The sequence below is a fragment of the Gymnoscopelus microlampas genome, assembly GCF_963454915.1.
Source record: "Gymnoscopelus microlampas genome assembly, chromosome: 15".
NCBI lineage: Eukaryota > Metazoa > Chordata > Actinopteri > Myctophiformes > Myctophidae > Gymnoscopelus > Gymnoscopelus microlampas.
In genome coordinates, this window is record NC_139952.1 from 10,305,414 (window position 1) to 10,318,861 (window position 13,448).

A 13,448-nucleotide genomic window follows, 5' to 3' on the forward strand; every position below is an offset into this window, starting at 1 on the left:
TTTGGTTATAAATTAATATGTGATCTGCAGCCATTTGGAAGCTGAAGAAACCCTCTGACAGCGTTGAAATCACAGTGCGATTGATGGCTGACAAGAATTCAAAACTGAAGGTAAATTATGTTTTCATGGTGCATACTGTACATGTCTTATGTGTGGGTAAACTGTATTAAGCTTTGATTGTGATAAAAACGTTAAGTTCTGTCATGTTTAACTGTTGATTATATTACTTAATCTTGCTAATGTCAATTGTAGCTGCTCCAGCCATCAGTCCAGCCCTTTGTGATTTTGTGCATCATTACCATTGGTGTCATGAAGGGTAAGGAATGGTCTTTTAATATTGATGCTTAATTCTTGTTGTCACCACCCCAGCATCCACCTGTGGGCTCTAATTCTGTATTAAAATGTTCTGAAATAATAGCATATCTAAAAGAATCAACATGGTTTTATTTGTAACTAACTTATAGTTAGTATAGAAGTAGTAGGGACCTGATCTGCAAATTGTGCTACAATCACACAGGGGTCGGCAACCTTTTGACATGAAGTGCTATGTTTTTATTTTCTTGACAGTCAGTGTGCCATGCCAACATTAAGAATGATGACACCACATCAAAATCAAATATTTCAGATTTTGATTGTCCATGTACATAGGAACCTTTATTTATTTTTCTTCTTTTGAAATATTTTCAGAATTAGACTCCAACCCGATGCACCTATCTCCCAGACTCCCTTCAGAGTTTGAATGAATATAAAATTACGTGCAGGATGTAATTTGCATACAGATGTGAGGGGACTTGGTTTAATTGACTACATTTAAAGAAAATCCTCTCTCACACTTGTGGCAGCATGCCTGTGTCCAGTGACCACCCTGCCCTGTGCCATGTTGTTGGCACCCGTGCCTAAGGTTGCCCACCCCTGAAATAATAACATGATATATTAAAGCAAGCTCACAATGTGTCCCAATTCACCATGTTGTGAGCTTGCATATTGGCTATATTCAGCGTTCATTGTACAACATGGTATACAGGGTTTAAGTGGTTAATCAGTTCACTTAAAGTCTGTAAGAGAACAAATAACCATAGCATGCTCATGACCAGAGTTGTCCCACAGTTCCATGTGATGGTGCCATTGTATTGAACTGTACGCGTCCGGATCCCCCTGCTCTCCTGGAGGCTCTGGGACCTGTCTTCAAGCTGAGCGCCATACGGCCCGTCATGAACATGTCGACACCCACCTATGTCAACACATCCTTCATCCTGTTTGGTATTCTCGGCGTGGTACGTCCTCTTGTAGAATCAGTGAACATTCTGTTCTCCACAACCTAATTACAGTGTGGACCCAGAGGTCAGCAACCTTTTTGACATGAAGTGCCATGTTTTTATTTTGTTGATAGTCAGTGTAACATATCAACATTAACACCAAATTAAAATATTTCCAGCAGATTTTAATTGTCCATAAATACAACCTTTTTTGTTTTAAATGTATTGTTATTTTCTTTCACATCAGGACATTTTGTCATTAGACTCCAACCTATCTCCCAGACTCCCTCCCCAGTCAGAGTTCAGAGTTTGAATGAACGTAGACTTATGTGCAGGATGCAATCTGCTGACAAATGTGAGGGGACTTAGTTTGATTGACTAAATGTTTTAAAATATTTTATATTAAACCAGAAATCATCTGCCTCAGACTCATACCAGCATGTGCCAGTGATCACCTCTCTCTGTGCCAATGTTGGCACCCGTGCCTATAAGGTTGCCTACCTCTGATGTGGACCATTCACTCTAGACAAGGGGTTTATAGTATTTCATTTAGTTCAAGTGTTGTTATGCAGTCTGGACTTTCAGTTGTCTATTCTAGTTTGTCTTTCATTGTATTGCGACACATAAGCCGTCTGAAAGTGACACAATGATGTTTATTTTCTGCAACTTAATAGGTCCTTATGTAAAGAATTATAATATTTCTTAATTATTATTATTTTCATTTTTATAAAAACAGGATGAAAAAGCTCAGCTTCTGACTACATACATCTACGTATATTTTGTGAGTATTTTATCTTAAACAATGCAAAACAATTATTTGTGGCCGACCACTATTTGGACGTTACTTCATTTCTTTCACTGTGTTCTACATTCTGACAACAATGCAACAGTCCAAAATTCAGTAATGACAATACAAATATTCTGCATTGTCTATGACTTCATTATTAAAGGAGTAGTTCACCCAAAAAGTACTTATTAAATTACACACCCCATGAAGCCTTTAATTCATGGACATTTTAAAGTTGTTGCCATTCCTGAGCCAATAATTTGATGACTGGGTCATCAAATGATTGAAATGATTGATGACAAAAACTACAAAATCTCCATGAGTTCAAGGCTTCATGTGGTGTGAAACTGATAGAAAGTAAGTATTTTTTTAGTTGAACTAGTCCTATAACCAAGCATCCATAGCCTATAACCTATTGCAGGCCTGCTTTGTGTACAGCACAGTAACATAGTCTGTTGTTTTAGTCCTGGATGAATGAGTTCTTCAGCTGGGACCCGGTCCAGTGTGGCGCCAACATTATTACTCTACCCAGAACAAAGTTTTGGGTTCCAGATGTAGTGATCGACGAATTGTGAGTTCTGTTACATGTACTACATGATTGTCTCTTAACTCATTGAGTGCCAATGACGTCTTTTGACGGCCATTTTCAGTGTGCCATTAGTGCCAATGACGCCTCTTGACGTCCCCCCCCCCCAATGCTAAAAGTGAAACGGAGAAAAAAATCAAATTTTTCCTCCCATTGTAAATACTGTATTTCTGAGTGAGGCATGGCACTTTCAACGAGGTCACAATGACCTCGTTGAAATTTGTGAAACCACACCTGAAGTGACTCGGTGATTAGCAACCATCAGGGGATCAATCAATCACACTGAAGACAAACACTCTGTGACCAATTGAAAGGGTAAAATAATAGCCTATTCCTTGGCACAGCACAGGCATAGGCGGATTAGGAAGAAACGGGCCCCTGGGCCGAGACACGCAAAAGGCCCCCCCTCCCGCGCGCGCGAAGCGTGCGCGAAATTTTTGCGGTTAAATCTCGGTTAATAATGGAAATTAATGGGGGTTTTTTCGGTTAAAAACGTCTGTGCACGGCGGCAGATAGGCTAATATAATGCTAGCTCCATAAAGAACCTCTCACTCCGCTATACAGCTCCGAGATGAGGCTCTATGTGGTTCTCATCCGGGATCGGTCGAACGTCCGCCAAGGCTCCGCTGTTTACCCTTTTGTATACATCGTATCCCAAAACTAATGGTAGATTCCAAACCTCACGGATGTTTAAGGTTTGGACCGGAGCATAATATTTTAGGTCTGGAGCGAAACTACCCGTTTAAATCGCTTATTTAGTCCGCCTGTGGCCATGTTTCCCATTCAACCCGGAAAACCCCCCTACGTCCGCTGCCAGTACTGCTCCTGGTTTGGCTACAATGGGAAACATGGCCACCGGCGGACTAAATAAGCGATTTAAACGGGTAGTTTCGCTCCAGACCTAAAATATTATGCTCCGGTCCAAACCTTAAACATCCGTGAGGTTTGGAATCTACCATTAGTTTTGGGATACGATGTATACAAAAGGGTAAACAGCGGAGCTTGGCGGACGTTCGACCGATCGCGGATGAGAACCACATAGAACCTCATCTCGGAGCTGTATAGCGGAGTGAGAGGTTCTTTATGGAGCTAATATAATGCATGTTTTACCTATAACTTAAATACAAAGAAATTGTTCGGTTATATTGCGGTTAATAAGGGAAATTATTAGTTTTTTTTATGTTAAAATTGTTAAAAAAATATGTTAACATTTTTTTTTATAAAAAAAAAAAAAGGCTCAAGCTCAGGGGCCCCTGGGCCTGGGCCCAGTCGGCCCGTTGGGTAATCCTCCTCTGGGCACAGGGATCAACAAGCTTGAAAAAGCCTGTATCGGAAAAGCTGCCGATACTGCCCAAAAATGCTGGTATCAGTATCAGCGAGTATGCCAGTCTATGCCAATCCAATACCACGTCATTTATAACATGATGTTTTCATTTGCACTGAACAATTATTTTCAGTTGATGTTGCAGTACTGTTTTATACTCTTAGTGTACTATTTACATTATTATTCTACTAACTTTTGAATGCACTTTAACTATTATTATGGAATTGTTATTTATTCAAAGATTGTTCTTTTATTACATGTTGGTACTGTATCGGATCATGGCATTGGCCAGTGAACCCACGTGATGATGAGTTTAGCTAATGCCAGGCTAATGTCCTGATGATGGGTTAAACACGAGGAAGGACTTTAAAAGACTTAACTAAAAGGTCATTCTAGAGCCGTATGACATCAGTCTGCCGTTCTGCTTTGTTCCCGTCTTGCAGCATGGACGAGAACAACGCCCAGTCTGTCCCCTACTTGAAGGCCTATCACAACGGCTGGATATTTGACTCGCTGCCCATGAGGGTTGTCAGCTCCTGCAACCTTGACATCTACACCTTCCCCTTTGACGTCCAGAACTGCACTCTCACCTTCTTTTCCTACATGTACTTAGGTGAGGCGCACCGCTTTGCTCAATAAGGGCTCCTCCTCAGCACCCAAATGTCACATTCAGTTTTGTTTCAGATACAAATAGTTTTTGGTTGTTCCCTCACATGTACTTTGAATACTACTAATACTGGATAAAAATTACTTTGACTTTTCAGGATTCAAATTCCAAAGCATCAAAAGTAGCAGATCTACAAGCTCAAAAGACTTTGTGCCTCGCTTTGAGCTTGCGGATCTGCTAACTTCTGATACTTTGTGCTGTAGTATGATCAAGTAGGGCGTTAATTTGCAAAAAAAACACAAAAAGTTAAAACGTGGAGATGAGAGGTTTCTGCCCGACAGGAACACATCATAACTTGCCTTTTTCTTCTTATTTCCTTGTATAATCTCTCCTTTGGTCCCTCTTCTCCTCTCAGACAATGAGGTGAGATTGTCACTTGGGAAACCACTGGAGCGAATTCTGAAGCGTTCCAAGGAGGTGATGACAACCATGGGAGAGTGGGAGCTGATGGACATCACATGCACTAAAAATGCCTTTGTTGATTCTATGGCAGGCTATTCCATTGATGAGCTTGCATTCTATGTATGTTTAAATCTTATATATATATTTTTGTTATGTATATTTTTGTTATGTATATTTTATGTATATTTGTTATATATATGTATATTTTTTCCCCTCCAATTTAGGCGTTATGCCAATTAATTCCTCCCCACGGACATTTGTGTGTTGTCACTGCTGTTGTATCCTACCGACTCACCTGCCAGCGGGGAGTCCCCACCGGGAGGACGTAGGGCCTACGTCCTACTCCTCCCGCCTAACACTCCCTCGCGTCAGGTGCCGCCCCCAGCCCGTAGGAATACGCGCAGTGACAAATATCACAATAATACCCTGAACCCGGAAGCAGTTAATCTATAAGAATGGTTTGTTCTTGTCCCTTGTAGTTCAAACTGAGACGCAGGGCTACTCTCTACGTGGTGAACCTCCTCCTTCCCAGCTGTTTCCTCATCACAGTGGACCTCTTCAGCTTCCTGCTTCCTCCCCAGAGCGCCGACCGCTCCTCCTTCAAGATGACCCTCATCCTGGGCTACACCGTCTTCCTCCTCATGATGAACGACCTGCTGCCGGTCACTGGAGGCAGCGTACCTCTCATAAGTCAGTAGTACAAGCTGTCTCATCAGTGCCCATACCCTAGGTGGGGTTGGTGAAAGGGCCTCTCTGTGTGGAGTTTGCATGTTCTCCCCTTGTCCCCTAGGGTAGGTACCCTCACAAAAACATGCAGTAATCCTGCTCACTATACTGCCTCCCCCTGGTCAGCCGGGGCGCCTGATGGAGGGGAAAGGAACTTGTTCGAATAACGTGTTCCGTCCACGCGTTGGGTCCAACCAGGGAAACTCCCCCCTGTCAGGTGACAAGAGGGTCAGTTGGCTCTCATGCATTGAAGGAGGCACGAGCTCGACCCTGGCCTCCCTAGGTTGGCAGAGGGAAGGTAGTGCCCAGGATTACATAGACAATTGGCACTTGGTGTAAAAAATGGGGTTACAAAATCGTTAGGGTTGCCAACCGTCCCCTTGAAATACAGAGTCGTCCCTTATTTGAACACTAAAAGACGTGTCCCCTTATTGAACTGATAAGGAACCCACTTTGCTCCTTATTTGTGGGAATCAATCATTGACACACATCTTACAAGTTCAAACAGCTCATATACACATACAGTACGTTCAGTATACTATGATACAGGTTGTTAACCACTTAAACCCTCTAGACTTAGTAAACTGGACCTGAGTTGTCTCTGTACTTGGACCGTTTTTTCCCCCTCATTATTATTATTACCACTATAGACGGCACAAGGACTTCATATAATGTCCTCCTGCATGGAGAATGACATCCACAAATCACACTGAGTGATTACAGAAGGTTCCTAAATCACTTTGTTAACAATGCTGTCTAGTCTGTTATCACATACCTGTACTGTAGATGTGAGTGAGTGTTGGGAAAATAACCTTTCAGATGTGCTGCATGAGAACATGTTGACTTCCATCACTCCTTCTGCTCTCCTTCTCTCCCTTGTATCTCTGTCTTCACAGATGTGTTCTTCTGTCTCTGCCTGGCTCTGATGGTGGCCAGCCTACTGGAGACCATCCTCATCACCAATCTCCTGTGTGACTCCAGTTGGAACATCACTCCGGTCCCCCGATGGGTCCAGGTGTTGGTCCTACATATCCTGGGCCCTCTTCTAGGCCTTCCTCCAAAGCCCAAAGAAAAAACTAACTCAGGTGAAAAATATGGTATTAGTTATAAAAATATATACGTTTTTATTCTGATATAGCACCCTAATCTGATTATTTTACGTCCTCAATGGAATGGCAACGTTTTACAAACTCTTCTCTTGAAAACAACACAATGCATAGCATCCAATGAAAGGAAATAGCCAAGTACATTTAGCTGAGCATACATGCACTGAATTAGGAGTAGGCTTAATGTACCTGCATGTGCCAGAAGGGCCAGATGATGTCGGTTCAGAACTTTGCCTTTTGTATACACTCAAAGCCAGTGACATTTACCTCCCATGACCAGCTACTTTACACTAATGTCATGTATGCCTGTTTCCTAGAAGTCAATGCCTGCCCTCTGGTGGCAGTGGAGGACAAGGCTGACGAGAAAGCTCCAGAGGAGAGGGGGCCTGAGGTGGAGGATAAGGCCCTGGAGGAGATGAGGAGGCTGGGTAAAGACCTCCAGGCCATCCGCCTCCAGGTGGACCAGCAGCTGACGGGAAACCAGAGCTCTGAGGACTGGGTCCAGGTGGGCTTCATCGTTGACCGCCTGCTCTTCATCTTCTACATCATCTTCATAGCAGTCAGCTTCATTACCATCATCTGTATCTGGGCCAGCTCACATGCAGCTGATATGTAGATGACCACTGTTTGTTATACAAGGCCCATTATTGTAGACCAGGGGTCTTCAACGTGAGCTTGTAGAACTGCTATTTTCGTCTAATGTTCCCCCCAGAATAGTGATGTGAGGTTTCAAGTGGTTAATAAAAAATCCCTATCACACAAAATTTTGGCGCCCCCCTGTAGTATCTCTGAGGATCCCCTAGGGGTCCTGGACCCTTTGTTGAAGACCCATGTTGTGACATAAATGTTTATTGAAATTGCTCAATATTTCACAGTTTTTTCATGTGAGAGGAAGGAACATCCCTGCATGTCCTTGTTGCATGTCCTTGTTACTCTCCCCCTCCCTTCTTTTGGACGTTGATTGAGAGATTGATTCCACCTGGACAAGCCAGGCCATCTGAAGATGTTTGAGTTTATTTCTTGACGCTTGAGTGTTCTTGTATTTAAAAGACTACCAATTTGTCATCTTACGGGATTATTACGGGGCCAGAGCTCAGCTCTGGACCTGTTTTGTTATTGGCAGTATTCTGTCACTTCTTCTTTTTCTTCTTCTGCCACTTTTCGCAGTTCTGGCTGAACCGTGCAGTCGCTTTTTACGAAACTCGGCCATATGGTAGATGGTCATGAAAAACTATCAAGAAATAATTCTCACAATCTTTCGTCCAAAAGTGGCGCTATAGCACTCAATTGAAAATGGCAACTTTGAACAGGTACAACTCATGCCCTGTTTGACCTACAGCCATGAAACTTGGATACACATATGCGTCTCCTCATGCTGAACAACTTTCACCCTCTGACTTTTGACCTCTGACCTTTAGATCTCCCACCATTTTGAATTATATGAAAAACAGTCATTGGCTCCTAACTTCTGCATTTTTTCACTTATGGAAATTCCACCGCCTAGAAGTTGTCGGCAAAGGTCCAAAGTTCAAGTGCTAAACGTTTCGTGCAGATTGCTCCAAAATCCTAGGATTCCATAGATTTTAACTATTGCAGTTTTATGAAAATTATTCATCTGCGCCTAAAACATACATGCAGACTCACATTTCTTTGAAACTTTGCAGAAATGTACAGGGTCATTCCAAATATCACTGAAACCAATCTTACTCCAATTGGCCAAAGGGGGGCGTTATAGCAATTTTTTGAAAATGCAGACTTTAAACAGGCATAAGTCATGCCTCGTTTGGCCGAAAGTCGTGAAACTTGCTTACACATGTGCCTTGACTCATGACGAACACACGTATCGATTTGACCATTAAGCTCTGCCCTTAGATTTTCCGCAATTTTGAGCAGTTTGAAAAATACTTGCTTTTGCCAGTTCTGGCTTAACCGTGCATACGCTTTTTACGAAACTCGGCCATATGGTAGATGCTCATGAAAAACTACCAAGAAATAATTCTCACACTCATTCGTCAAAGGGTGGCGCTATAGCACTCAATTGAAAGTGCCAACTTTGAACAGGTACAACTCATGCCCTGTTTGACCTACAACTATGAAACTTCGATACACACATGCGTCTCTTCATGCCCGACAACTTTCGTGGTCTGACTTTTGACCTCTGACCTTTAGATCGCCCACCATTTTGAATTATATGAAAAACAGCCATTGGCTCATAACTTCTGCATTTTTTCACTTATGGAAAATCCGCCGCTTTTGTTTTGTCGGCAAAGGTCCTAAGTTCATGTGTAAAATGTTTTGTGCAGATTACTCAAAAATCCCAGGAGGAAATAGATTTGAACTATTGCAGTTTTATGAAAATTATTCTCTGCCCCTAACACATACATGCAAGACTCACATTTCTCTGAAACGTTGCAGTAATGTAGAGAGTCATTCCAAATATCACTGAAACCAATCTCACTCCAATTGGCCAAAGGGGGGCGCTATAGCAATTTTTTGAAAATGCAAACTTTAAACAGGCAAAAGTCATGCCTCGTTTGGCCGAAAGTCGTGAAACTTGCTTACACTTGTGCCGTGACTCATGAGGAACACATCTATCGCTTTGACCAGTAAGCTCCGCCCTTAGATTGTCCGCAATTTTGAGCAGTTTGAAAAACACTTAAACCCAGGATTTTTCAGCTATTTGCGTGAAACTGTATCATCTGTGTGATCTCCTTTTTCACAGTTCCTTGTCTGTTGGGCCAATGGCGTCTCCCTTAAATGAATGCCTCACAATCCCAAGGTCGCCAGTTCAAGCCTCACTTGATGCAGACTTAATTTAAGTTGAATTGCAAACAACATGACTGTATCAATGAATACATGTGCAAATGGTAAAGATAACCTGAAATGCTTATTTGAGAGTACGTTTTTTCAACGTATGACATACTTCATTCTGAAAATAGCTGATCTACAATCTCACAACTTTTCATGGTTTGTGAGCTTGTAGATCGGCTACTTTCACTAGTTTTGGTTCTGAGGAGATGTACAATTTCTTCATTGGTAAATGGTTTGTGAACGAGTGATCTTAGTGTTAGTGAAACAGGGGCTTGGTTCATGAAAGAAGGCAAGAGTTTATGATCTTCAACAGACAATATCAGCGTGGACAAAGCTATAGCACTATAGGTAGTGTTGCAGCCTATTAGTCTGAAGGTTGAGAGTTCGAATCCTGTTATTGGCAATAGGTTGAGATGTCCAATCAAACCATTATGTTTCCATCTCTCTCTCTCTCATCAATCTATTGTTTCCATGTCACTCTCTCTCTCTTCAATCTATTCCGTTTCCATGTCTCTCTCTCTCTCTATTCACTGGCCCCGTATTATCGCTGCTTGCAGCTATATTTTTACTTATGTTGCTATATATATATATATATATATCAGTGGTTCTCAGACTTTTTCCATGTCAAGGACCCCCAAAATTATATGTATTTGTGTCCGGACCCCCATCTCAAAACATGTAGTTCCAGGGACCCCGCCCCCAGAAGCAAAGATTTGAGTTAAAAATGTATATATACATTTTTAACTCATTTTTAACTCATTTTTAACTAGACGTTCGGGCCGCTACGCGGCCCGAACGTCTAGCGTGACGCGTCGTTCACTTTGCAGTGCCACCTTACAGGCACCTCACAGTGTGAGAGAGAGTTTTGTGCTCTCCTAAATCCACGGCAGGCTTTGAAAATACCCACTTCAGAAAGAGGTGACGTGCATCACCTCTCCAATGACCAAAACCCACTTTGTGATTACTCAGACCTGGTATGGCAGACCTGTGGGGAGTGCAGTGGTGTACAATGTGAAAAGATAGTTGAAATCGCAGGAGATGAAGTTAGCAGTTTATTTGTGTAAAGGGTCGTCGGCGTGGGTTGTGTTGAGGATGGAAGCCGTCGAACTGGTGCATCCTACCTATTTATAGGTAGGATGTGATGTCATGCTGTCGTGAGATTACGTCACACTGGCGTGTCTCATCGTGATGTCACGACCGTGATGTCATATGACGTCACACTGGCTACATACATACATACTGACAACCGACATGGCGCAGGATTCAAATTGTATATATATATATATATATATATATATATATATATATATATATATATATATATATATATATATTATATATATTCAAAGATTTGCACACATTTTCACGATAAAAAAATATATAGCAGATCTACAAGCTGATATGAGCTTGTAGATCTGCTATTTTTTTTATGCTATTTTATAATTGATTATAATTTATAATTTATTATATTTTTTAAATGCTATTTTTGAATAGCCAAAGAGATCTAAAATGATACAGATGTGTTCCCGGTCTCAAAGGCTTAAGACAGCAGAGAACAGGAAATCACAGGAAAACCACAGGAAGGCCCCGAGTGCAAAGTGAGACACACAGACACAGGTTAAACCAGGACAGAACGAGGGGGTCAAGTAAGGGGAGAGAATTAAAATATGATATATAATATAAACCTTGTGAGGGCCCCTGCAAGAATCTTCAGAGTGTTCTTACTGGACTAGACGACCAATCCTGTACAAAAAGCGTGTGTGTGTCTGCTCATTTATTTGTGTCATCACGTCCCACGTCACTTAAGACCTGAGGCCGCTTCTAAGAATTTTCTAAATCCTAACAGTTTAAAAAAAAAAAATCAGAACAATATTTTTTCACAATTTTCCAAAAATATCAGATCTACAAGCTCATAGCGCGGCACTCGGTGCCGCGCTATGAGCTTGTATATCTGATATTTTTGAATAGCAAAAGAAATCTAAAGTGACACAGATGCGTTCCAGGTATTAATGGGTTAATCTGTATCCTGACTGAGTTCTCTATTCCGATTGGATGAAATTTGCATCCCGACCTGATTCCTGTTACTGAAAAAAGCACTAAAGTAATGATTACTATACCACAATATATAGAGCTGTTTAACACTTATTTTAACCAAATAAAATCACTTGTCCTACTTTTGAATGAAGGAATCCACTGGAAAAAGGCAACGTACTGTAGACAAACAAATCGTTTATTGAATGTTTTACTCAAATGTTATATCAAAGTGTTGACATTAATACAGTATGAACTATCAATGGTTAAGAAACTGTCCTCCGTCATACACTAGGACAGGGGTCTTCAAGATTTTTCGAAAATAGCAGATCTACAAGCTCATAGTGCGGCACTCAGTGCCACGCTATGAGCTTGTAGATCTGCTGTGTTTTAATAGTCAAATTATAACATAATGTTCATATATAGCTCAAATCTAAAATGACACAGATGCTTTTTAGATAGAAATAAAAAGGACATTTTATGTTTTGTCTTGTAGGCTGTGTGTTAAAGGGCAGATAATTATAATATGCAAATACATGACTGACGAACAATAATCAAAATAAGGCCATACACAGCATTTAATAAAAAAAATGAATATGTATATGAAAGGAAATTAAATGAAATACCGGAAAAGTCTGATCTAGAAGCTCACAACGCATCGGATCGCGTTGTGAGCTGATGCGTTGTTTGTGAGCTTGTAGATCTGTTATATTTCCAGTTAGTTTTTAATATGTTTGGCAATTTTCCCAACAGATGAATTTATACAGAATCTAAAAGAAACCATTCTGAAGGGTAGCCTATGCAAACATGTGTTTGAGATCATCATGTGACCATGTAGTGATCACATGACCATGTGATCCTGTGACCATGTAGTGATCCTCTGCTGTCACACCTCCCCCTCCTTTCAGCTGGCTCCACGGAGTGGCTTCTGCTGCTTTATGTTTGTGGACGTTATTGGCTCTGGCCCACCTCGTCATGACGACACTGGACCTGCTGGAGAAGGATCCAGGTCTTTGCTTGCGTAATAAAAACAGGTTTTGATGCTTTATTAACTCATTTTACATTCACTCATTTATTGTAGGGGACCCCCTCCACCTCCTGGAACTCCTGGGGGTCCTCCCCCCCGGACGGTCCGATACATAGCCCAGAGGTAGCCCTAGAATGTGTGATGATGATCTCACATACATGTCATGTGTTCCAGAATACACAGCCATAGATCGGTCCCGCGCGCTTACGGCTAGCGGAGTGATCTGCGCGGCATTAAAGCGCTCTGTGCCGCGTCTGTACTCGCCCAATCTGGGAACCCATCGTCCATCACCAAATGAAAAGGAAAAACTGCTGTTTTGTACTATGTCACTTGGCTCTGGGAGGAAGTCGACGTAGCACACGTACGCAAGGAAACCGGGGTTTTGGTCTGCCTTCAGCCTTTCCCTTCCGGTGGTGCGACTATGTTTTCATTCCCACTAACAATATTTCTACACGGAACAGACTTTTTTCTTATTTCCACACTAAGGTGTATTAAAGACATAGTTCAATGTTGAAAATGAGTGGTCTTCCCCTTTAACATCAACATGGCCGCTGTGTGAATATGGTCTATGGACAGGTGCGTTGTGATTGGTGCGGGGCAATGAATCAATCACACCACCTGCCAACAGCGTGCCCCAAACATTATGTGCTTCCCAAAGGAAGTTCAGATACATTCGGTCCTTCATTCATTCCGGGACCCTATATATATATATGTTACATGTCCAT

The 13,448-nt window shown here is 41.8% G+C and overlaps 1 protein-coding gene across 1 annotated transcript; it reads left to right on the plus strand.

Annotated features, from left to right (window-relative positions):
• Positions 1-83: 83 nt before the first annotated feature.
• Positions 84-12,721, plus strand: LOC311061643 (5-hydroxytryptamine receptor 3C-like; the record flags this gene model as incomplete). The annotated part of the gene is made up of 9 exons (XM_084080334.1): positions 84-110; positions 1,170-1,274; positions 2,508-2,614; positions 4,397-4,566; positions 4,976-5,142; positions 5,502-5,712; positions 6,645-6,833; positions 7,172-7,435; positions 12,570-12,721. 9 exons carry the CDS (start codon positions 84-86, stop codon positions 12,719-12,721), a joined length of 1,392 nt encoding a protein of 463 aa, XP_083936460.1.
• Between the last annotated feature and the right edge of the window lie 727 nt (positions 12,722-13,448).